We start from the raw sequence: 26,575 nt of genomic DNA on the forward strand, positions 1-26,575 counted from the left end.
ACTTTTTATTTCTCATCTCTCAATTTTGACATTGTAACATCACAAGAAGACACAACATTAAGCTATTTTTTTTCCTTAGAGACTAATGGTGTGTGAAGATCAGCTTCACTCCTAAACAAACAATGGACTCATAGCCGTAACAATGAACTGCCAATGATCCATACACCGATTACTTAGGTTGAGATTAATCCTGCTCCAGGTTAAGAGTTTATCTTGAATGTTAAGTGTGGAAAATCCTCTTTTTATCCTTCACACTACAGTAGTGCTCCAAGCCCATGTACCATCATGGTCAGCTCCAGCACAGATGCCACATACTGTGCCAGTTCATCAAGCTGTAGTGACCCACCTCCTGTAGTTATGGTTTTCACTGCTTCATGGATGCATCCATTACTGTGATACTATTAACAGAAAAGCAGTTACAAGTCTGGACCAAAGGAATGTTAAAAAAAACCAAGTTCATCAAAGTGAACTCATGTTTCCATGCCTACCCTCCTTATCTCAAACACTATTTACCATGCTGCCAGTTTTTGACATCCAAATGTTTTTCAGACGTAACTTGTTTCCAGTCAATGATTTTGGAGTGCATACAGAGGCAAGAACACTACAAGTGTTTGAATGGTTTAGCACCAGCCTTCACAGACCTCTGCTGTTTAATAAGGCTCTCTTCTTGCCAGCTGCTTTTTAAGATCAGGCAACTGAATATTTTACAGTCCTACATTTTTCATGGGTGGGTTGCATGACATATGAAAATGGACATCTCCTGAGGGCAAGTGCTTTACATCCAAGAAGTTACCTGTGTCAACAGAACTTGTAAAACCAAAGGCACTTGGGGTGATACAGAGCTATCTTCCCTCCACAGCTTAACATCTGTCTTACAGGCCCAAGTTTTCATTCTGCAGCATTTTACCACCACATCAGCTCTACTCACAGCTTGTCCAGTGCTTTCACTGGGTTAAGCCACTCTGTGTTACCTCACATACACTTGTACTGGTGAAACATTAACACTTTCCCCCAGTCTTTTAGAATTCATTCAAGGTTCCAATATCTATCACATCAGTTGCTGAGTGTTAGTAATCTACTGAGTGTAATCTATAGGACTGTAAATAATAGAAGAAGAATAGAATGATAAGCAAATCAGTAGGTCTAGAAAACCTGCAACCAATAGTGCTAAAAATGATGTTTGGAACAAAAAGTGCTTATTTATCCTGCTTCTTATCAAGTACCATACTAAATGGTACCAGATGCACCATGTTAAACAGTATCACAGTATAACTAAGGTTGCAAGAGACCTCGAGGATCATCAAGTCCAACCTATCAACACAGACCCCATGACTAGACCATGGCACCAAGTGCCACGTCCAATCTCCTTTTGAACACCTCCAGGGACGGTGACTCCACCACCTCCCTGGGCAGCACATTCCAATGACGAACGACTCGCTTGGTGAAGAACTTTCTCTTTACCTCGAGTCTAAACCTCCCCTGGTGCAGCTTGAGACTGTGTCCCCTTGTCCTGGTGCTGGTTGCCTGGGAGAAGAGACCAACCCCTTCCTGGCTACAACCACCCTTCAGGTAGTTGTAGAGGGCAATGAGGTCACCCCTGAGCCTCCTCTTCTTCAGGCTAAACAATCCCAGCTCCCTCAGCCTAAACAACTTTACTGTCTCCTCCAAAGGGACCTACAGCACTTATAAAGCTTGTATTTTGTTCCTAAAATACATTTGAAATATTTATTTGTGTTTCCTGAGTTGAGCTTATCAGATTTTTACCCTGTTGCCTCTTAGACTTCAATATAAATAAGAATAATCAAGCACACTACAGATTATTTTCATTTCTAATTGCTGTTCTCACTGTGCCATTGAAAGATAGACTTCCAGCCAGTCATCATCCTTCTTGATAGTAAATTAATATTTTCTGACTGTAAAGTAGATATTTATTTAAACCTCTCATAGTTGTCCTGAAATTCTCAACCTGCTTATTAATGCCTATAGTTTTCCAATGCTAGGAAAAAATAAGACTCCTAAGCAAATATATATATATATATTTATTTTCAGATTGAGACTGTGTTGCTTTTTTCCATATTAAGCATGATCTACATTGTGTTCAGTCCCCAAGCCATAATCAGCCTTCACTCTGATTAATGATTCCTCTATATTTTTTATCAAGGTGTTAAAAAGAAAATAGATTATATCAAGTGCATTGCTTTTGTGTAAAGCAGAAAAAAAAAAGGTCTCCTGAAGTTTAAAGACAATCTCACGAAGCCTTGCAATAGACTGCATGATACATTGAACATGTATTGCTCAAACTGGGGTACCATAAATTACAGCTTACCTTTCCACCTGCCAGAACTGAGTAGACATACTGTTCACTGGTTTAATTCAGTGATGTGCAATAGATCCCTTCCAATATCCTACTATTGCTCTTTGTTATTTGGCACATTGATCTGTAACAGGCACATGACTTTTCTCTCAGCTATCAAGAACTCAAACAAAAGGATTAGCACTGCCTTCAGTGCAGCTTTGAATATGCTTTTGATCTATCTTCCCAGAATTCAATATTTTAACCAGGTGCTGAGAAAGGCAAATACATCACAATCTCCATCTTCTCTGTAAGAAGTTTCCCCACTTGTTAGGCTGCTCTCCCAGCATTTGTTGAAGGCCCAGAGGAGCTGAATCTTTTCACTGAATCAGTTCAATTAGTTTGCGCATGGCACAATTTGAGTTGCTACTGAATTTTCTTTCTTTGAACTTGTGGTTATAAGAGCCATCTAACTTTACTAACCCTTACACAGTTTTTAATAAATAGGAGTACTTCCTCACAAAGCAGTAAAAGTATTCCTTCAGTCTTATATGATGTAGAGTGTTTTTTTCCATTAAGAAAAATGAGGAGGGGGTGGAAATGAAGAGATGAACACTTTCTACCAACACACGCTACCATGCATACTTGCCAGTGTCTACAATCAGTTGTCTGCTCTAATGCCATGTTTATGTTAGACAATTTTGAACTCCTAAATATGTCACATAGAGCTTGCAGTAGTTCTAGACATCATGGAATGATATGAAATATACAAAGACTTTCTCATAATTTAACATAGAATCATAGAATCAATAAGGTTGGAAGAGACCTCAAAGATCATCAAGTCCAACCTGTCACCCAACACCTCATGACTACTAAACCATGGCACCAAGTGCCACATCCAATCCCCTCTTGAATACCTCCAGGGACAGTGACTCCACCACCTCCTTGGGCAGCACATTCTAATGGCTAACAACTCTCTCTGTAAAGAACTTTCTCCTCACCTTGAGCCTAAACTTCCCCTGGTGCAGCTTAACTCAGGTGTTGGAGCAAACAGTTTCTCTTCATCAGTCCAATAGCCGAAGCTAGAAATCCAGCCCCAAAGCTTACTGCATCAATCAAGGTTGAAGACCACAAGATATATCACTGAAAATACAGAACATTCCCAACTCTATTTACAAAGGCAAAGAAGAAAATGTATGCATGTCTAAGTAAAAGACAGCGGAATACACACAACAGGCCAAGAAATGTAGTGAAATGAGTCTGGTTTCAATCTTTAGAGATTTTGTTATGAATTCCCAAATTAAAGCATTCCTCTCAATTGTACTCTTTAACATTCCTTCCAGGCTCTTCACAGCTTGTACTCAGACATCACAGCTTTCCTGCTCCAGCACGGTTCTGTGTTACTGCTCAGGTCAGCTGACAAACTTTGCAGAGATAGGGCTGATGCCCAGGACATGTTTCTTTTGAGCCTATGCCAGCTTGGCCATTACTGCCTTCCCAACTTCATGGGCAGTCCATGATGCTGCCTGCCTGTTGCAGGGTGAAATCCAGGTGGTCTCACCAAGCAAGAGAAATGTGACTGCCCTAAGTACTCTGCTTGCCCAGGCACACCCAACTGCCCCCAGGAGTCTGATTAAGCACTTCACATTCAAGATCTCTTACATATCACAACTTGATGTTATTATGTCCAAGGGTTTGGATTTGTTGAGGAGGAGGAAGAGGAGGGAGAGCACTGATGGTTATTTGCCTCCACTGCTAATTACACTGACAGTCAGCTGATTCAGGCTTTTGCCTGGTCATCCAGAAAATGCCTGCAGTCTTTGACTGCTTTGATCTCTTCAGTACACTGTATCTATGCTTTACCTTTCTTTCATGTAGCAGTAGGAAATGGTGGGAAGTATAAAGTTCAAATCTCATGTGGCTCAAGTAGGCATTTTAAGGCACACAGCATTTTCCTTCCTCCAAAAAGGTGATGGAGGTGGGTGGGTGAATATTTTCCTCCTGCTCTTCACCACACTTGCAACTTTTGGTTGCCAGAAGGAGAAACAATACTCAGTCTGAGGCTGCAGATAAGATTCAAGTTTCCCTGAATGCTTCATTCTTCCTCTCAAATCTCAGTTTTCTCTCCTAGAGTTGCCAGTTGTTACAGTGGCCAAGGAACTATGGTCAGGGATGGAACATGTGAGCGCATGATACAACCAAGCTACAGCTTTACAGCCAGATTACATAAACTGTCATACTTGTTAGTGTTTGAAGCAAATACCCATTCTCATAATAATGAACTCAAAATGCTTCATATTTACACAGACTGGCTTCCAGCCGGGCTCTGGTCTCACACTGCATGTACTAATTAACATTTGAATACTCATGATACTTAATATTCTATATTGATTGTTGATACTTGAAAACCTGCAAAGAACAGACTCAGCATTGCAAGCAGGGAGAAAGATTCATTGTTGGGGTTTTTTCAAACTGCATTGCCAGTACTTGAGCAAAAGCAGACAATCCTCAGCAGAGCAGTCAGTTGCTAACCTCGTAAGAAATAGTGATGCTTCATCTTGCCTTGTGTATACCATTCAGCCAAAGACATTCATACATAAAATACTCTCCCAGCAGGAGAGTGATGATTTTTTTTCACATTTATAATTTTATATTATTTCTGTTCAAAAAATGAGTTTTTTCCCACATTCTCTCTCTCTTTATGCATATTTTTAAGACCTTTTACCCAGCAGGAGATCATGATTTCCTTGTGGGCAAATTACATTCATGGCTGATGAGAAAGAGACTGTAATCACACACCTCAAAGAACTCTTAACGGTCTTAGTTAGGTTTTGGAGGCAGCAGAAATTACATAGGAGTGCTGAATAAGCCAGTGGAATTGCACTGTATTTAAATACTCAGATAAATCATCAACAGGTTGAGCTCCACTGATTTCAAATTAGACATATAGATTTGTACCACCTGAAGAGTTAGTCTTAGAAATCATGTTCTTGTGTTTACAGGCATAGAGAGCGATATCGTGATATTTGATTTTTTTAGATCTCAGACTTCCTGAGTGACTTTATGTAACTCACTGTACCTTCAGGGTTTTTTTTTCTCCAAACTGATGATAGGAAAAATTGAAGATTCCTCTTCCAGGGTGTTGCAATGTACGCTGAAATGGGGATAGTGAGAGCCATATGTGTAGCTATTAAGAATAATTGTTGGTAAGTGCCACTCAGGCTAACCACTGGCTTCTAAGTGAGCCAAAATGGAGGTGCTGGCCATTGAATACTTTTCTCTATCACCCCTCATCTGCTAATGCTTGATATTAGGCACAAAAGTTAGTAAGGAGGTTTTTTAAGTTCAATGTTCATGATTTTTGGTATCAAAATAATAATTAGCTACCAGGTAAGAAGCACCATATCCTTTTTGCAGTAAAATGCAGTAATACAGCATCATGACAAACGTGTCCTATATTCAACAAATTAAAGTATGATTCAGAACATTTTGATGTTGAAGCCAGGTATAACCATGAAAAGAAAAAGCTATAACAATATTATCACAGAGTCCTATAATACTTTATCTTGGAAGGGACCTTAAAGATCATCTAGTTCTAAACCCCTGCCATGGGCAATTACACCTTCCACTAGATCAGGTTGCTCTATGTCCCATCCAATCTATCCTTGAATGCTTCCTGCGAGCAGGTATCCACAATGTCTGTTTCATTGCCTCACCACTCTCACAGTAAAAAAAGTTCTTCTTAATATCTGATGCAAATCTATGCTCTTTTCAGTTTGAAAACATTACCTCATGCCAAATCACTACACTCCCTGGTAAAGAGTCCATTCCCAACTTTCCTGCAGGCTGCCTTTAAGTACCGGTGGATTGCTACAGGGTCTCCTGCCTTGCTATAAGGATTTCAACTCTGTCAGCCTATCCTCACAGGGCACATGCTCCAGCTCTCTGAACATCTTTGTGGCCCTCCTCTGGACTTAATCCAAGAGGTCTGTGCCTTTCTTATTCTGTGATCCCCAGAACTGAACACCCAGGTGGGGTGTCAGGAGAGTGGAATAGATTGGAAAAAACGTCCCTCTTAGCTACACTTCTCTTGATGCAGCACAGGATGTGATTTGCTTTCTTGGCTGCAAGTGTACAGTGCTGGCTCATATTCACTCTTTTTATACACCAGTATTCCCAGGTCTTTCCCTGCAGGGCTGCTTTTAATCCACTTGTTACCCAGCCTGTGTTTGTGCTTGTGGCTGCCCTGATCCAGCTACAGCACCTTGCACTTGGCCTTGCTGAACTTCATAAGGTTTGCAAAGGCCCACCTCTCAAGCCTGTCAAGGTCCCTCTGGATGGCTTCCTTTCCCTCCAGTGTGTCTACTTGGTGGTAGCAAAATTGCTGAAGGTGCACTCAGTTAGGAGGCTAGTAAATACCAAAGTAACAGCTGACCCTCTGGGTGTGTGAAATACACTGGAGCTGATAAGAGACACTCTTTAAGTGACAAGGAAAACTCATTGCAAAGAATGGTTAGTTGTATAATTGTGTATCACTTTTCAGGTCTAATTCGTCTGCAAGAGCTCATCAAAGCCCCTTCTAGATACAACATTAAAATCAAAATCCGCCAGCTGCCCTCTGGGAATAAAGATGCCAGGCCTTTACTCAAGGAGATGAAGAAGGGCAAGGAGTTCTACGTGATATTTGACTGCTCACATGAAACAGCTGCAGATATCCTTAAGCAGGTAAGAGGGAGAGGATGAAAAAGCATGACATTAATTTTGTATCTTGAAGGTTGTCAGCCTCTCAAGTTTCCATTTTCTGAGAAACACGAAGTCTGAATGCATTTACCAGTTAGAACATAGGCTTGGTATTACCAGGGACAGGAGTTGTTACAGAATGTGCAGCAGCATCTGAGCACCACACAAGATTTCAGGGCTTCAAAGAACCATAAATACCAATATCAGTATTGATGTCTGAAAAGAAACCCATAGGTATGCCACAGAAGGAAGACAGAAGAGCTGCTGTTCCATCACTCTGCTCCCCTTAAAGCTGTCCAAAACTATTAAAACATGACAGCAGGAGCAAGCTCCTCCCAAGATGAGATCTGCGGAGGAAGAGTTAAACTGACAACATAAATTTTCAAGGATCTGTGAGAAGAAAGTGTAGATGTCTGGCACACTGCAGGAGGCACAAAGCTTCAAAAATACCTGGCTGAGTATGACAAAAAAAAAAAAAGAAGAAAACTAGCCTTTGTGTCAAAAGAAGAAGAGGAAGTGCTAAAAGATGAGCTAAGACAGGGCAAAGTGAGAGAACAGTTTGTGTGGGAAATGGATCAGGGAGACAACTGACAGGCTGCAGATATGGATAATGGTCTCCAGTGCCTTAAGAACTTAAGAGTGGTGAATGGCAGTGTGGAAGAAAACAGGAAAATTATGAGCAGTACACCTGTGGGTCAGAGCTGCGGGAGAGGAACAACATAAATATAGGCTAGAATGAAAGGGAAAATTACTTTTATATGAGACAGTTCTGCTTGCCGAATCTAGATGCTGGCAGCAGTAACTTGTGCGTTCAAATTCCTCACTCCTAAAGGCAGCTGTGAAACAGGAAGATGTGGAGGGCTCTGAATTCATGTGTGACTCATCTGATTAAGGGTTAGCTACATCAAGCGCTGTGGTTCGTGTTCTCATCGCCGCGCACTGAACATCCTATCTAATTTTGCACTGAATGAAAACAAGATATTAAAAAGAATACTGTGGAAATTATTTTTAAAAACCTCTTCAGTGTTAGCAGAACATTTCTGTGACTTTGTAAATGATCCAATAAATGTTATGGGAAAACACATATCGTTGTTAAATCACATAGGATTCCTAACACGAGTGAGAATTAGAGCAAACAGTCACCTAAACCTTCCCTCGAAGCAACAACTCCATGTGTGTCTGTTGTATCTACAGTAATGTAGCTGATATTTAGTAGCCTATGAAGGAGAACATAAATAGAGGAAGTAGAGATTTTTAGTGGGTTGACTGGTGGAAGGTATTACAGGTTAAGACTGTGGCAAGGTCACACAGGCGCATAGCCACCACTGCTCCTGTGTCCTTCTCAACCTTTGAGCCTGCACAGGTTTCTCCTTAAAAGCTTTACACAAGAGCCTGCATATCCCCACTTCCAAGCTCAAGGGTGCCCCCTCTGCACCAGCCTCCGTCTTCTTTGGACAGCCTTCAGCCAAGGTGGGCAGCATCTTTGCCTCCTCCAAGCCTCTGAGAAAGAGACAAGAAGTCACCTCTCATCTGCCATGATTTAGTTGTTTAAGTGGGTTGGATTGGTTGATGGGTTGGATGCGATGATCTTGAAGGTCTCTTCCAACCTGGTCTATTCTATTCTATTCTATTCTATTCTATTCTATTCTATTCTATTCTATTCTATTCTATTCTATTCTATTCTATTCTATTCTATTCTATTCTATTCTATTCTATTCTATTCTTTAGAATAAACCTTTATTAGAATAAACCTTTATTAGAATAAACCAAACCAGGTTGGAAGAGACCTTCAAGATCATCATGTCCAACCCATCAACCAATCCAACCCACCCAAACAGCTAACCCATGGCACCAAGCACCCCATCGAGTCTCCTTCTGAACACCTTCAATGACGGCGACTCCACCACCTCCCCAGGCAGCCCATTCCATAGCGCAATCACTCTTTCTGTATAGAACTTCTTCCTAACATCCAACCTGAACCTCCCCTGGCGCAACCTGAGACTGTGTCCTCTTGTTCTGGTACTGGGTGCCTGGGAGAAGAGACCATCATCAGCCTGTCTACAACCTCCCTTCAGGTAGTTGTAGAGAGTGATTCTATTCTATTCTATTCTATTCTGTTCTGTTCTGTTCTGTTCTGTCCTGTTCTCTTTTAGCCTCATGTCCCTTCTGTGGGACAGTGAGGCATACCTCCAGCAGCATTTCTGCTGCCAGTCACCAGCCCTCCTCCTAGCTGAGGACACAGGCAGAGTAGAAAGACTGATGCCCTTCTTCCAGCAGTGCCTGTGCTACTGGGGTTGGTGTGGCAGCAATGGTTCTGCTAGCAGGGCCTGTTTGCACTGTCACTCAAGGGGGAACTGCTGTGTCATGGCTTGTTCCCCAGGCTTATTTTTAGGCAAGGGATGCTTAAAAGCTCTTTCTGGGAACAAAAGGATAAGTAATCTGAATTTATGTCTTGAAAGAGTCAGCATATAGACTGTAGGATGAGTGGAGGTGACATCTTCACTTGCCTCCTTCGATCTATTGTTTACAAAACAGAATAAAAGACTAATTTCTTCTCATGAATGAGACTATCTTTCTTATTTATAGCTTCAAGTAAAATACCATTGAGCCATGTTTATTCCTTGTGCTCAACAAGAACAGGCAAATCAATAACCTAATTTAAACAAAATACAAAGCCTGCATTCAGCTGAATTCCCTGTTCCCCAAGCTCACATATTGCCCTTTTTCTCTGAAATGCTGCAGAGATCACAAGATTTCACAGTCTCCAAACAGCTTAATGAGGCCTGGCCCCCTCATCACCCAGATCTGGAAGGAGCAAAAGTAAACTGTGATTATTAATTGCTGCCTTTTCTGATAGTCACTTTGAATTTTCTCTCCACATTCCCTCATGAGAGTTGGTAACCTTGTGCATCTGGTGCGTGGGGGCTAAAGGTGCTTTCCAACTCTGTCGCTCGTGTCAGGTAACCACCCAAACTAGGCACTCTGATGCTCAAAGTGACTGGCTCCACAAGAGATCAGGTTATTCTGAAAGTACTTGAAGTGGAAAGCTATGCCAGAGGCATTTTCAATCAAGACATACTATCCCATTTGAGCTGATTGAAAAAGTTGCAGCTGGTCTGATATTCCCAGAGTCTACTTGAAAATCTTGTCTGCTGGAGCTTTAAAATGCATGAATAATGGATAAATCATCTTACAAGAAGGGAGATCTAGTAGAGAGATTCCAAAAGGAGGAGCTAAGTGCAGTTATGGCTTCTTAGGATAAAACTCTGATCTCGAGTCCTGCCCAGGATCTGCTTAGGCTCTGTGGGAGCCTTCTTTGACCTCAGCAGTGCCTGTTCTGCTCTGCTCCGAGGGTATGTAGCATCTCTTTCATTTCTCAAACTAAAAATAAACATTCCTGAAGAGTGTGAGTAAGGCACTCTCCTTTTCCAGCAAGGAAGCTAGAAATGCTCTCTTAAGAGGAAAAAAAAATGGTTATAACATTAACCTAAAATACTTCATAGACAGCAACTCAGTGTTCCGTCTGGATTGCATAAGCAATCCCAAGTGTCAGCTAAATGACTGATCACAAATTGCAATCTGCTTTATGCACAAATCTTCCAATATATTTTGCATATTTATATGGTCTGTTTAGTCTACACACTGTATTTATTCTGATGAACTTAGTTGAAGAGGTTCAATTTTTTATGGTTAACCTTCAATTTAGTCTTCTAACACACCATTAACTGACATTTGCTGACAGGCAAGCTTGTCTCTCACAGGTTGTGTATCTACTAGACTCACATTATCTGCTCCTACATCTATGTCTCTAAAATAAATTTCATGGAATGTACTGTATATTTAATCAGGTTTAGGACACCTCCAAAGCAAATTATAGAGACTTCTATGTTCACTTCTTCTCTGTGACAGAAAAAGAGCAAAATAATTAATTCAGTTCCTACAAAAGTGCAAAAATCAAGTGTTATCATAGTATACATTCTAGGTACAATAATAAATATAAGAATATAAAACTTCTTTTCTTGAGTATGCTCATTCTAGTAACTTGACAATAGGCTGAAGCCCACTCTCTGCTAAGGCAGCATCAGTTCTCTTTCCATTGCCATTTGAGAAGCACCAGTGGCAGATCTTCACAGATCCCTCAAGCCCCAGGGTGAGAAGCAGATAGGTACTCAGTTCACTGGTTCTTCTCTCTATTAGTCATTTTATGAGGGTGTTTTTCTTGGGACATGTTAATTTCTGGCCACCTGGTTTCTGATGAATGTCATCAGATGGTGAGAGCTGTAGGATTAAGACATCAGTGAAAACCATGGGCACAGAAATGGGGTAGTGGGGGTGATTCACCCTGAAGTTTGTCAGCCCACTTTAGTTCCCAAATGTAACTGTACGTCTCTCTAGAAGTAGATGTGACCATTGCTTCAGAAACTTTATTCTGTGCTTGGAAGTTACAGCTGCACAGGCTATTAGTCAGAGTACAATCTTTTGGGGTCCTGACTGTGATATATTGAGAAGCCTGCTTCTCTGTTCTTGTTAGCTGTGCTGTTTAGATGAAAGACGAACTAGTTAGATAAACTAACTTTTGTAATTGTTCTTTCCTTTCCTGGAAGATTCACTGAGTCTACATGCATTTGCATGTAGACTTCCCAACTAAAAGAGTGCTTTCATTCATGGTACTGTGGGATTATGGCCATGCTGGAGTTTGAAAGGCAATGCTACTACCCTAGTTCCCTAGGATCTCTTCAGGAAGCAAAAGGAGCCAACGACAGCTGACGGGGGCTCTTAGCCAACACATTTGTCCTGCCCAATTGCTATGGCCCCTGTTTCCAGCTGGACTCTAATAATAGTGAAGTATTTACAGAATATATCTTGTTTCTTGATGTGGCTCATGTCCACTTTGGAGGTACTCTGTATCGTTCCAGCTGGACCACTGCTGTGACTGAGTGGGGTGCATATTTCCAGTGAGTTAACTCAAGTTGTCTATATGGAGCACAGAAAAGCACCATAAACAAAATACACACCTTTTATATCAAACACATGAGAGGCACAGAGGCAGAGGGGTAGTTATTTGTTATGGTGTATCTTGCTGACCTTAGAAAATAGTGGTGGTACTAATTAATTGGATAATTAAGTGCTTTCACTCAACAACTATGAGATTAAATAATGAGTGAGGAAAATGCATAGTGAAAGGAAGCAAAGTATTTGATGCAGTTCCTGCTAATATGCTTTGATATCGTTCTGATTTCAGCCTCCCTTGAAGGAAGACTGGCACTAGCTCTAAATGAGGTGCTGATATTTCATACGATGAACAAATGTAGATTAGAGCTGGAATATGATGCAAGCTAGGAATAGGGCACCCAAAGAGTTTGACAGACATGAGAGAGTATTTTTATCCAATCTCTACCCACTTCCCATATATATTTTGACCACTGATCGTATTCACATTGCAGTTCATGACCCACAGCTGAAAGTACAGGTCTGAAAAAGACAGGGACCAAATATCTGATCAGAAATGGATAATTAGAGATGGAAGACTCTCTCTCTTATTTGCAAGGAGAACCCTTAATTGATCCATATGCAGTTTGGGTGAAGAACATATTTTACACAGGCTAGCAAGGGTAGGAGATTTGCAAGGAGAATGCAGAATATTTCAGCCTAGTTTTGCTAGTTTACATTCATCTAAGTTCCACAGTAAGCAAAAGCTGTTATTATTTAAATAGGACATTTATATCAGACACATAATTATTTCAATAATTACATGCAAAGTTATTTAAATAGGAATGTGTAATGAAATTTTGTTCTAGTTTCTTACAGGCAGCTGTACAGACACAAATCAGTCTTGTTGCCTTCCTTTCTCTGTTCTGGGCTGCTCTGATCATGTTCTCTAATGGGGAGAACACTTGCTCTGTAGGGAAAGGTCATGCACCTGTTTTGCAAGATTAGAATAGAATAGAATAGAATAGAATAGAATAGAATAGAATAGAATAGAATAGAATAGAATAGAATAGAATAGAATAGAATAGAATAGAATAGAAGAATAGAATAGAATAGAATAGAATAGAATAGAATAGAATAGAATAGAATAGAATAGACCAGACCAGGTTGGAAAAGACCTTTGAGATCATCAATTCCAACCACTCACCCAACACCATCTAATCAACTAAACCATGGCACCAAGCACCCCATCCAGTCTCTTCCTAAACACCTCCAGCGATGGTGACTCCACCACCTCCCTGGGCAGCTCATTCCAATGGGCAATCACTCTTTCTATGAAAAACTTCTTCCTAACATCCAGCCTAAACCTCCCCTGGTGCAGCTTGAGACTGTGTCCTTTTGTTCTGGTGCTGGTTGCCTGGGAGAAGAGACCAGCCCCTGCCTGTTTACAACCTCCCTTCAGGTAATTGTAGACAGCAATAAGGTCTCCCCTGAACCTCCTCTTCTCCAGGCTAAGCAACCCCAGCTCCCTCAGTCTCCCCTCATAGGGCTTGTGCCCCAACCCCTTCCCCAGCTTTGTTGCCCTTCTCTGGACATGTTCCAGCAAGTCAACATCTTTCCTAAACTGAGGGTCCCAGAACTGTACTCAAGGTGTGGCCTAACCAGTGTTGAGTACAGAGGCAGATACTTCAGAGATGTCTCAGTCTAAAAGGAATCTTTGCTCCTAACATGCCTTTATTATGGTTTCTATCCTGATAGTCCCTAGAAGCTGTGTCCCTGTATCTATCTCCTGTTTTGCAAAAGCACAAGTTCTTGCTGTTGAGAATACAAAAGTGCAGCTCTCTCAATTACACAAATAGGTGTGTCTGAGTCATTAAGGCTTGGAAGTCATTAATGCTTTGGAGTCTTCATCATTCTGCTTGCTTTTACTTCAACTTGTTTTCACCTCCTGTTTTCCTAATGCCATCCTCCCAAGTGGGCATTTGCTAGTGTCATCAATCTTCCTTCACTGGAAATTTTATTTAGAGACATGATACCCTGAAACATAAATAGGTTATTATTATGAAGTCATTACAGTTCATTAATAAAATCACCATATTTAGGTCAATCTATGAACCTGACATGTCTCAGCAGTGTAACTAATTGCCTTAATGATTGTTAGAGGGGAGGACAACCAGTTAAGGCTGGGCTTGTGACCAATGCTAAGTGAGAGGGCAGAGCTCAGTGGCATATCAGGCCTCAGCCTGGAACAGATCCAGCACCAACTCTTATTCTTTAGTCAGGCGAGGACATTGGTAATGTGTGCATGACACTTAGAAGCTTCTCACAGCTGCCTGTAGCTTCATCTATTAATTGAGTCATTGTCAGTAGAGAAAATACAAGAACAGCACAATGAAATTTTCCTGGGCTTCTGAAATGCTTTCTTTGGAAAAATATCAGTAAGCATCTCTCATGGCGCCCTCGGGTGCAGAGTCTTTGGCAAATTCATTACACCCTTCCCGCAACTGCCATTGGAATCTGTGTGTTGGTTATGGCAGATAACATTGTGGCTGAACCTCTTCTTTTACCATGAAACTGCCTCTGGTTTTCAGGGGATTTGATTCTGCCCTGTTTTCAAAAATAATCCTGCAGCACAGCTTTTGAGATCCTTGCTATTCACACACACATGTGTGTGTCCTCCTAGCTCTGTTTATAGAATGTTACTTGGGAATCAATATTGTCATAAAAAGTTTTAATCAAAAGTGTGCTCAGGAGGCAAACACTCCTCTCATGCTATTGCCCTTGTATTTGTAAGGAAAGCTATAAAGGGGCTACCTTGGATTAACTAGCTGGATATCCAGTAGCAGTATAGATGCAGCAGCACATCTAGGTAATGCATCCCAGACATCCAGGCTACACACTTCATAAACACTCAATGTATCTGTCTGGTTAAAGTCAAGTTGTAGTACAACTGTAATGAATCAATAATTTATGTCTGGGTCTTTGAACCCTCCTATTTACATTTATTAATATGATCATTTATTAATGTGATCATCACTATGGACCAGCAGTGAACTTCACAGAGAGGACCAAAGAAATTAAGGTATACATTGGTTTACTTGGGCTAAAACTGCATTTGTATAACCTCATGGGTGTTCTGTGCCCTATATGAAGTAATTGGGTTATTTGAATAGTTTCAGCTCAAAAGGGGCCTGCACCCTAAAGATCCTGACTGATGTTTCCTTCTTGTAGCAGGAACCTTAGACGCAGAAATCCAACAGCTCCAGGGAGCAGAGCTGAGCCCAGCTGTGTCAGCTGGGAAACTCAGCAGGCAAAAGTTTCCATTGACACTACTGCATATAGTTCCCTGTGTTTAAATAGGAAAGGAATATCAATCTCCAGGATTGCTAGATTACTCATTTCTACAGGTACTAAAGCAAGTCTAAGATGTGGATTAGAAGAGGATTAATATAATAAGAAATAAAAATGGCAGTTTTGTCATGTAAATTCAGTGGAACATTTCAATGAAATACTTGCCTTCTGGCTTGATTTTTAGTGGCTGGAAATGTATTGGTTCATTGTGATTAATAACTGGTTGTATTGCCTCCTGCATCTTATAAAGTTCAGGTTCTTTCTCTTTTCATTGTGTAACTAATAGCAGTACATTCACAATGCTAATTTTCAGAGGCTTTTGCCATGAAAGAATTTTGGCAAGCCAAATCACAGTATTTTTCCTCTCTATTTCAAACATCTATCCAGATACTCCTTAAAGTGTACTAAAATACTTTTAATAGCAGATGCTTACATTACTATGATAAAGACTGAATAACATTTAACCTTTGTCTGTGTTACTGTCATGATAATGAATTCTTCAGTAATTTCCTATCTCATAATTCCTCCTCCTCTTCAGAAGACCTCAGAGAGGGTCTTGCATTGTGGTAATAGCATACGTGGATATAATGACAAATGTAGGTGATGCTGGACTGAAACTATAGAGCATACATCATTGGGGTGCTTTATGTAAGCATTCTACATTATTTTTGGAGAGAGGCTGAGGGGAAAAACACATCCCTGTAGAAGTTTCCTGTAATGCAAGGACAAAGAAGAACAACTTCGCCCCCTTCCACCTGAGGTGACCAGTCAGTATGCATATAAATGCCATCCTTAACTTTCAGACCTTCAAAAGGTCTGACTCTGGAAAATTAATCCAGACCAGAAATCCTTTCATACCAATTGTTTTGACAACCTCCTGCAGACATTCATTCCCCAGGTGGAACAAAAAGACACTCATAGAAGCTTTCTTCTTTTTGTTCTTAACCTCAGTGAGCACTGTCTTGTTCTCACATGGTAATGTAAAAGAAAAAAAGCCCTGCACCTAAGCACTTTTCCTTTACAAATTCTGTTGTTTGCTAGTAAATTCCTTTTTAACACTTCTAAACTGCAGACTAAAGATTTCCACTTTAAAAAAATCAGCTTCTTGTTATCACTAGTAATTTTTATTGCCCTAGGAGTTGTGCAATCTTTACTCTCTTCTGGAGCAGGGGGGGATTTAAAAACGTAATTTAAATACAATTGGATATTTTTTTGCTCCTGAAGAAAAAAGATGTTTGGGTTAGTGTAATCAAGTTTTCGTGACCTGTGCTGTATTGTTCCAGATTAACCCATGCTTTTCAAAAGACACTAAGGTGTACTGAAAGTGCACAAAGTACACTCACTTTTCAATCTCTTCCAACAGATACTTTCCATGGGAATGATGACTGAATACTACCACTACTTTTTTACAACATTGGTAAGGAACACGAAGGATCTGGGAGTGAATATTCATTGTTGTGGAAGAGACAAGTGCAAGTTTCCACTTTTTGTAGGAGATGGTTGTTGCCATTTTTCAGGGAAAACCCTGAGGAATGAGTACTAACACTCTTTAGTAATGTCAGGACTCACAATTTGGTATGGAATCTGTTTTTCAGTATCTGTGGGTCTGGCTAACACTACAATAAAATGATAATTTGCTGCACTATTGTGTTTAAGGAGGAACCATTGATAGAGGTGGATCAAAGTGAAACAGAATAATGCTTTGCAATGGAGCAAAGATTAAGCACATCAGGCCATGCACATTCATCACTAAAATGTTTCATTTACTTATTAAAACATGAAATCACATAAAATCAGTTGGGAAATTTTATAGTACAGTACATTTTTTCCCCACATTTTAACTTAAGTGCTATATTCAAATGCAGCCCAATCCACAGTTAAGGTCCATTTGTATTATAGACTAGAAAGACAGAGAAGAACCAATATTGCTAGGAAGTCCCAGAGGGCTGGGTTGTATCATGTGCATCATCTTATTCTTTATTTCCATTCCCATATAAAATATTATGTGAAAGTGAAATATAATTTTGAATCCACTAGTCAATATGTTAGTCTAAAAAGACTCTCTAGCTGTTTGGAGCTTGAAGTTGTAGCTTGAAATAGCTCTCTGAGGTTATTTTAACTTCAAGAAAAGATGACAAAAAGAAAAAATCCTAACTTAGGATTTACTGTGAAATTTACAGTTAGGATTTGGGTTTTACTGTGTGACTTACTGCTTTATATAAGAAACAGTACAATAAACAATCTAACATGAAATGGTAAACAGCATCACGAATATGCATGAGATATTGTAGAGCACATACTGGAAGAAGTAGTAAGCAATGCTGGTGTTATCTTGGCATTGTGTTATTGTAAACATTGTTATTTTGATGGTTACTGTGGCATTAAACCATGACCTATACATTTGTCATTTTATGAGCCTGCTGTGATCAGCAAAAAGTTGGTTTAAAAAAACAGCCTTCAGGCTATGAGAAGCAGTCATCTTCTTTCCACTGCCCGATAAATACAGCTCTGGAGCGTGCCACACAATTATATCACTTAGAATACCCAGTATTTTCCTACCCTGTAAACATTGAATGATGAAGTGCATGGACCTACTGTGCACTAGCTTGACAAGTCCATTACACTTCCTGGTAGCAAGTCACCTGAAGGAGAAAAAATGGGATTTGTAAGTAGTAAAAGTGTGTTGCTCTTGACATCTCTTGGAATTTTCCATCTTTGAGGTGAGAAATAAGCTTGACGTTGGCCAGCTAATTCCTCATGTTGGCTTGTCAGAGCTGTAAAACTTTTAGAGGAGTGCTATAAATTAAAATTAGACACTGCTGTGCACATTGGTTGCAAAATAGTGGTGTTGTGGGAAGCTGATTTTTATGTTCCAAAAAGCAGATCTGTGGTTTGTCATAAATTTCACATAGCTTTGTGTTATTAAGATTTATAACCGAAGCAGTCATGACTAGACTTTGAGGGCAAGCAGAGTGTTCACAGGGAAAAACCCAACGTTTGAGATTGGGATTGAAAATTAAATACAACTTTGGCCTAATTGTACCTTCTAAACATTTCACTTTGAAAATACTGAATGTGGTTTTGTTTGCTTTCTTTAACGGTGATTTAGGATCTATTTGCATTAGACCTGGAACCCTACAGATACAGCGGAGTAAATATGACAGGGTTCCGCCTGCTCAACATCGAAAACCCACAAGTTTCATCGGTCATTGAGAAATGGTCAATGGAGCGTCTGCAGGCACCACCAAAACCAGAGACTGGCCTCCTGGATGGCATGATGACAGTAAGTGAGCGGGGTTACAAGGGTGATACAGTAGGGGTGTCTACTGTGCACTTCACAAGGCCGTTCATGTAGGTGTGAACTGATTCCATTGCGGCTTTGTTTCACAATGCAAATGCTGAAGCAACCTCTGTAAACCAGACTTCCTTTTACCTGCTTTTACACAGAGGTGCATTTGCCCTGAGAACCAATATTTGTACTCATCTGTGTGGCAAACCATTCCTGGGCAGCTCTAGCGATGAGTGACAATTCTTTGCCATAGTGCTGTCCAGCTAACATCATTCATCTTATTATTGTCACTTCTCTAATAATATTCTACATGGAGTGAAGAACATAACAGGAAATAAAAACTTTCAGAGCAAGTATGCAATTTATAACCTGCAGGGAAAGATATTGTACATGTGGGCAGGTAATAGCATTTTTAAATTGGAAAAGTGCCCTTTCTCTTCATTTCCATCATCTACAGCATCCCTGGCTTTTAAGATATAATTTAAAGATAAATGAAAGGTACCATCAAGCCAGGAAATTAGGATTTCCTCCCTAGCACTCCCCCAAGAAGTAAAGGATAGGAACAATTACATGGACAGTGTGACTCCGTTCAGTTTCTCAGAGTGAAGGGTTGCCATCTTTTTGCAATATAAGATAATGTATCTGATGTACTGAGTGGAGTTCTAAGTGATATGAGATAGACTGTATTGCAGATGATTGCAGGGAAAATTTTGAAACAACCTAATATCTTGAAGAGAAATGCATTATGTGTGCTATCTCTAGCATTTCGAAAACACATTGCCTGTTTGGGCAGTGCTGTTGGGCTCACTCACACAAAGGCAGGGGAGAAACTTCTGATGTGAATGCACAAGACCTGCAAGGGTCTTGTGTTCACAGGTAGGTAGTCACATGCATTCACCCAACTGTAAAAACTAAGAAAAACAAAGTTCTTACTAGAGTTTTATCCTCTCCTTCACATCTCTGTAATCATTTAGTACCCTTGATGCTCTGAAACAGCGTGAGCACCAAAGAAAGCATCTTCCTACTTGGTTATGATCATTTAAATATTTAGACCCAGTTCTACTTACTCAGTGTGATGGAGAGTTGCAATACTGCTCTATTTCATTTGGCAGTGAGACTATGAGAAGCTGCATAGTTTGAGGAGATCAGGATTACACGTCCTATTGTTAACTCAGGGTTTCTCCCTTCTGATTCACGCTGTATTTTTTGCCCTGATGTCAGCTTGTGGGAAGCCATCAGGGCATGACCAGGATAGTTTGGAGCTCATGTGCCACTTTATGCCCAAATTGCACACAGAGGCATAATTGTTCTAACCAGATCTTTGGGTTCCTTTGCCATAATTTAAGTAGAATGTGAAAATTAAAAAAATGAGTTACAGAACTTGGTCCCTTGGTCCCTTTCTTCTTATGCACAAATACAGACATTGATATAAGGTGGTTTGCTTAAGAAAATAAGGTGGTCTTTTATTCCTTCACGCAGCCTCAAGGCCTAAACCAGAACAATGGTGAAGGGAGAAATAAAAGGCTAAGGCTGGTAATACAACCCCCAAGCTACTGCATGGTGGGCTGGGTAATTAACAAGTTACACAAGCACAAGACTGAAACAGCCAAGTCTGGCAAAGCTGACAGTGTACAAATGCCGTCAGATGCACCATTTTTTTCAAGTATAAGCATCAATGGTCTGAGGTAGGTAGGTATCCTGTCTGGTGCACAGGCAGACCGAGACTGTGGTGCTCGAGTAACATTCAATCCTGAATACACACGTCCTCAGTCTAATGTGAAAACTGATCTGAAGTCCATTGACATTGATGGAAATTTTCCCATTGATTTTGAAGCATTTTGGATCAGACTTTTAGCTTCTGGGTCCGCTTGGAATGAGTATCTGGTGTAAGTCACTCGACACTGACAACAGCTGTTTCTGTTTCCTTCTGCTTGCCTCACCATTTATAATGTTTCCCGTTTGCTCTGATTGTGGGGACATTGTTTGGGGAAGATCCTGACTGATGTGTCAGGAGTGATTCCTTATCTATGATATATTAGGGTTAGTTGATAAATTCAGATGACGTTTGATTGCCAGCAAAAGCCTCCAATGCTGATAAGGCTGATGCTGCTGTAATTTACATAGGTAAATGAAACAGAGAAAGAATCAAATCTGTTCTTTTCCCAAAGGAATTGCATGGGAAAGGAATAAAAAGTGGATTAATTTTGCAGTTCACACAGATGAGTCCAGTTTCTCATCTGCAGAGTTAGTACTTTTTTATAAAAACCACTTTCTTAATTGTTTAGTAAGGTTAGAAGAAAGGTAAGAACTTCATTTTTACAGCATCCTATTTATTAAATGACTCTTCCCACTTCACACATGAGAACACCAAAGAGGAATGAAAGTGAAAGACTAAAACTAAACTTCCTAAAACTTCCAATGATAAAGGGTGTTCAGGTGTGTGATCTCAGTTTGTGGCTTACTGGGCCATGTTTTTCATATGTCACATATTTATCCCAAAAGGCAAGATCCTTGAGGGAAGTAGACACTTAGAGGCAGTAGATACCTGGTTTGGTGGGATATCTACCAGGTGCTCCATGGGATTGATTTCCCTAGCAAGCAGGTCTTGCCTCTGAAAAGAGCAGCAATGGGGAGCTAGTATGACTCCACACAGGCAACCATCCACTATACCATGCCACTATGCCATTCTGGGCAGACACTGGCTTGGGCACCTGAATGATGCTTTTGAATGACACACCTTGAAGAGCTGAGAGTCTCTGACAAATCCCATGAGAAAACCACAGAAGACAGGATACTGAAATGTGCTTGGCCCTAAGGGATACCTGAAGGATGACTTTGGCTGCTGTATCACCTAAGGCTTCTTAAAACTTCTCTCTATGCCATTCAGTTACCTATGTGCTTCCTGCACTGGATTTACTTACCTCTCTCTTTCTGTAGCTACCCATTGTGGTTTTCTTCCCAATGCAAGTACTCTGAAATTAATATAAACTGGGGGGAAAAAAGGATTTTTTCTGCACCTCAGGTTTCCATGGAGATCTGAGTAGTGGCCTTTTCCATAACAGGAGTTCAAGGAAATGGTTCTTGGTAAAGAAAAACAGATACAGGGCATAAAGTTGTACACTGAAGAAAGCCTTTCTGTTTTTTCATGCAGACTGAAGCAGCTCTGATGTATGATGCTGTTTACATGGTAGCAGTGGCCTCTCAGCGTGCCTCCCAAATGACTGTCAGCTCCCTGCAGTGCCACAGACACAAGCCGTGGCGTTTTGGACCCAGATTCATGAATCTGATAAAAGAGGCAAGTGTAAACCATCTGCTTATGGTCATCATAGTCCTTCCTTTTTTTTTCTTTCTTTACCACATTGGCTTGTGTTGTTTCTCTTTGCTTTTTGTCATATGCTGTGCTCTGCTGTCTGGTGCTCAGCTGCCCAATGCTTCCTCAATTTCCTAACAGAGAAATGTTGATTTACAGATACAGGGCTGTGTCCTGCATTTTGGCAGAGACTGTAGATGTGATAAAATCTCAGACTAACACCCCATAAGGCTGTCCATATTTTTTGCTCTGTTAATGTTATGGTTATGTTACTATGTTATTGTGTGTGCATATAATTTCTAAAGAGGTGTGATAACTGAAAGCAGCCATTCTAGAAACTGAAAGAAGCATTTGTAGCTCTGTCTTTGTTTCTCCACTTAATTCCAACTGTTTCACAGATTGTTTGAGCATTGATCATTATCCAGAAAATGTTTCAGCCAGTATTTATAAAGGAGTAAATTGCTTCATGAAGTCATGCACTATCTCATAAGAATACATCACTGAGCTAGCCTGATCCACAGATTTTCTAATACACATTTTATCTGAAATGCCTTCAGTCTTCCAAAAGTTCAGGTTTTAAGAATTTCAATACTTCTCCTGTAGGGAATCATGTGGTAATGAAAATTGAATATTATGTGGAGTTTCCAATGTATATTTCATCTTTTCCCCCAGTTCTTGTCCATGATAATGTGATTTCTATCAAAGCCACATTCATTAGCACTTGGGTAGGTGAAAAAGGACCCTGTAGGCTGAAGTATAAGGTGAGCGGTTGCAGCACGTTGTGACATACACCTGAATCCTGAAATACAGCAGGAGCGAACTGAAAGACAAGACATGTGGTGATTACAGGATGTGTGGAAGAGCTGTCATCACCCTCTCCAGTCCTAGGCAATTTTTTTTTAGAATTGCCATAGGCAATATACAACATGGTGATTCACCTCCACAGAAAGCCTTGAAAATGACTGAAGCAGTACCTTCCACACAGAGTGCTTTATGAATTTTAAGTTTTCCTTGTATGCCTCTCTCTTTGAAAGTATAAAGAAAAGACAAGAGTTACCCCACCATGCATGGTTCTGACTGAAGAATTATAAGAAAGCTTTGAGATACCTTCCTTACTTCAACACCATCATAGGAACACCTAGAGATCAGGGAAACTGCACTGGGAATCATTTCACACTGACATCAGCCATGCAGCATCAAACTCACCCTCTGGGAAGGAAGTGGGAAGATTGTAGCAGAAACAGTAGATGACAGGGGAGAATTGTCTCAGAAGCATGTGTAATAAGGATGAACTTCTCACTCCTTCCCTTCTGGTTCGATCTGAGTGGGAACCTTTGTTCTTCTACTTGTCAACCTAAAACTAAACGAAGTAACATTGCTACTCATACAGTTTCTGGTGCATATTTAAAAATTATTACAATGAAATTGAAAGCTAACAAAACACTTTTTATCAGGGAATATATCTGCATAATTCTGCAGTGACAGCCTACTTATTTTGGGTCTTGCTAGGTATATAGCATAAGAGTCCTGAACCCTAAGCCAGAAGAAGTACTTTGAACTAGAGAACCAGACATACCTCAGCAAATGCAATTCAAAGCTCAAACAGTTATACAGTTCACATTTATCATGTAGAGCTATCTTCTTTTTCATGGAGTGAGATATGTGAGCTAATTACTGACCATTTTGCAGATAGTATCTTTCATGGTCAGTAAAACATTTGTTTAAATACTCCTAGAATCTTATCTTCCCACTTCTGTTGTAGCCAAAACAAACCCAACGATAGTTAAAAGCAGAGTATAAGATTTAATCAGACAGTCCTGCATTTCCCATAAAGGCTATAACAGGTATTGGAAGCTATATACCAAATACTTTTGGGCCTCCCTATTTGGACCAAATCAATGTCAGGATCTGGTTTGCTCAACGAGGATAAATGAACTTTATAATTAGTAATCAAGTGAATAGACATGGAGAAGAAAAGGCAAGCAGAATGATAGTTTGGGCCCACATAAATACAATTCAGTTTTGCTATTTTGTGATCTGCTACTGATGATCTGTGAAGGCATTTTAAAGACTGGTCTGAAGACAAATACTCTGCAGCCTTTCAGACAAAAAGGTTTTCTGCAATGAATTCTGCAGGTGTCAGAGCTTAGCAAGTACTTTAATGTCTCCATGGTGGGTTTTGCATTTCATTTTAGTGGTGATAAGAACTGCATTCATCTCATTTTCTGTGGGCTAATTCTATAAAATACCAGGTTGATGGTAATAGCCTCTTACCTGCATAGCTGCTCATAGGCTGTTTCTCTTATTGACTCAGCATATATCAAATTAATTTTATTCAGCCTGTGAACATCCTGCTGGGAAGTCAAGTTTCAAGACATATCTGGTCCTTAGGTACACATGAATTAGCTTCTTCCTGAAAGCAACTGGGAAGTGCACACCCTAAGGCAAAACACTTTGTTTTGATTCATGCTGATCTGAACGCATATGCATTGAAGTCCCTTTCTGAGATAGCTAGTTTAATGTGAGAATACTCTTCTCTTGACCTTCGAAATTCAGGTAAGTGTATCAGGTAACAACATTGACAGATCCACTGTTTTTCTTAGTGACCAAGACTTGTGATGCCGCTGCTAGAGCGTAGAGAGGCTTTGCAGAGAGACCTCGACAGGCTGGACAGATGGGCAGAGTACAACAGCATGAGATTTAACACATCCAAGTGCCGGGTTCTGCACATTGGCCACAACAACCCCATGCAGTGCTACAGGCTGGAGAGCAGCCAGGCAGAGAGGGACCTGGGGGTACTGGTTGATGGTAGGATGAACATGAGCCTGCAGTGTGCCCAGGTGGCCAGGAGGGCCAATGGCATCCTGGCCTGCATTAAGAACAGTGTGGCCAGCAGGAGCAGGGAGGTCATTCTACCCCTGTACACTGCACTGGTTAGGCCACACCTCGAGTACTGTGTCCAGTTCTGGGCCCCTCAGTTTAGGAAGGATGTTGACTTGCTGGAATGAGTCCAGAGAAGGGCAACGAAGTTGGTGAGGGGCTTGGAACACAAGCCCTATGAGGAGAGACTGAGGGAGCTGGGGCTGCTTAGCCTGGAGAGGAGGAGACTCAGGGGTGACCTTATTGCTCTCTACAACTACCTGAAGGGAGGTTGTAGACAGGCGGGGGGCAGGTGTCTTCTCCCAGGCAGCCAGGCCCAGAACAAGAGGACACAGTCTCAGGCTGTGCCAGGGGAAGTTCAGGCTGGAGGTCAGGAGGAAGTTTTACACAGAGAGAGTGATTGCCCATTGGAATGGACTGCCCGGGGAGGTGGTGGAGTCGCCGTCATTGGAGGTGTTCAGGAGGAGACTTGACAGGGTGCTTGGTTACATGGGTTAGTTGATTAGGTGGTGTTAGATGATAGGTTGGACGTGATGATCTTGAAGGTCTCTTCCAACCTGGTTTATTCTATTCTATTCTATTCTAAAACTCTAAGAGAAAAGGACTAGCAAAAATTGTCCAAGGCTACATAATAATCAGTTGCAGTAACAGAAAAGAGTAATCTTCTACGCTCTAGAGATTTCATGAGCTAATGCTGATTGTAGGAGCACTTGGAAATTTGTAGAGAAAGGTCCCAGCCCTGAAGACAGCTTGGAGGTCAGGGAGGTCATCGCTAATTTCTGCAAAGGAGGATATTACATAAAATGCACCGTCTGAGATCAAGGCTATTCTACAACAGTTCATTAAGATCTTTTTAATGAAAAGTAAATCCTTGTCAGAAGCTTTTGTCTCTCAATGACCTAAAGTCATTCATATCTAAATGATATTTTAATCTTTAAGTCCTTATGGAAACATTTGCAGGGAGGACATCTTACCCATGCCCAGAAAGAAAAAGGATGCAGTTTTATCTCTTCAGAGAGGGAATAGAGAGAGAAAGGATGATTCCAATTTCCTGAAAAGAAAATGTGTGCACATTTGAAACAGGTGTTTATAACTGAATGATAAATTCCCTGGTCCTGTCCCCTTTAAAGCATAACTCCCAAAATAATGATGGTTTGATATTCAACTATCACTTAAACTAAGGTGAGCTCTCCTCACTCAAATCCAGTAATAATTAAAAGAATGACTGCAAAGAGAAGTATTTCAGAAGATATATAGGCTTTATCATGAATGACTTTATTATATCCCTCAAACAGAATCCCACACACAAATCTCAAAGATTAAAATAAACCTGAAACATTTACATCTAAACTTTCAGTTTATGTTGTCCTTCTGACAAGAGACATTTCAAACACGTCTACTTAGCAGAGACTAGGAGTGAGAGCAATTCGTCTAGGTTCTTCATTAAATAATTGAATATAGATTGCCTTTCATGGTGTGACATTAAAAGCTCTCAAGAATCCTCTGAGCTGAACCAATTTTTTGTGTAGGCTAATGTAATGGCTACAGAAAGCAGCAAGATAAGTGGACGTGGTCATTCAGACACTAACGTGTTTGTAAAACTTTCAAACCTCTGTCTCAACTTATTTGTAATTATTCTTCTTAGTGAAGATGTCCAAATTAGACTGGAAAGCTAACCTCATTTAGATGCCTTCAAGCCCAAGAAACACTTTCCCTAGAATTTACAAAATGTTTTCCAGCCCTCTGCTATGTGATTCTCTTCTCTGCAATTATTAAGTGGTCC

The 26,575-nt window shown here is 40.5% G+C and overlaps 1 protein-coding gene across 1 annotated transcript in view; it reads left to right on the forward strand.

The window, feature by feature from the left end:
- LOC137459179 (glutamate receptor ionotropic, kainate 1-like) overlaps positions 1-21,897 on the forward strand; it is a gene marked incomplete at its 3' end in the record, with an annotated part of 121,552 nt that extends 99,655 nt beyond the window's left edge. Inside the window, exons 4-7 of the mRNA XM_068170322.1 lie at positions 6,837-7,018; positions 16,677-16,730; positions 18,423-18,596; positions 21,754-21,897. Of these exons, the coding sequence (XP_068026423.1) occupies positions 6,837-7,018; positions 16,677-16,730; positions 18,423-18,596; positions 21,754-21,897 (554 nt within the window). The remainder of the gene's footprint in view (positions 1-6,836; positions 7,019-16,676; positions 16,731-18,422; positions 18,597-21,753) is intronic.
- Positions 21,898-26,575: the final 4,678 nt, after the last annotated feature.

Source organism: Melanerpes formicivorus, unplaced genomic scaffold, assembly GCF_026170545.1.
Source record: "Melanerpes formicivorus ecotype bairdi unplaced genomic scaffold, bMelFor1.0.p_v2 SCAF_329, whole genome shotgun sequence".
In the NCBI taxonomy this organism is placed as follows: Eukaryota; Metazoa; Chordata; class Aves; order Piciformes; family Picidae; genus Melanerpes; species Melanerpes formicivorus.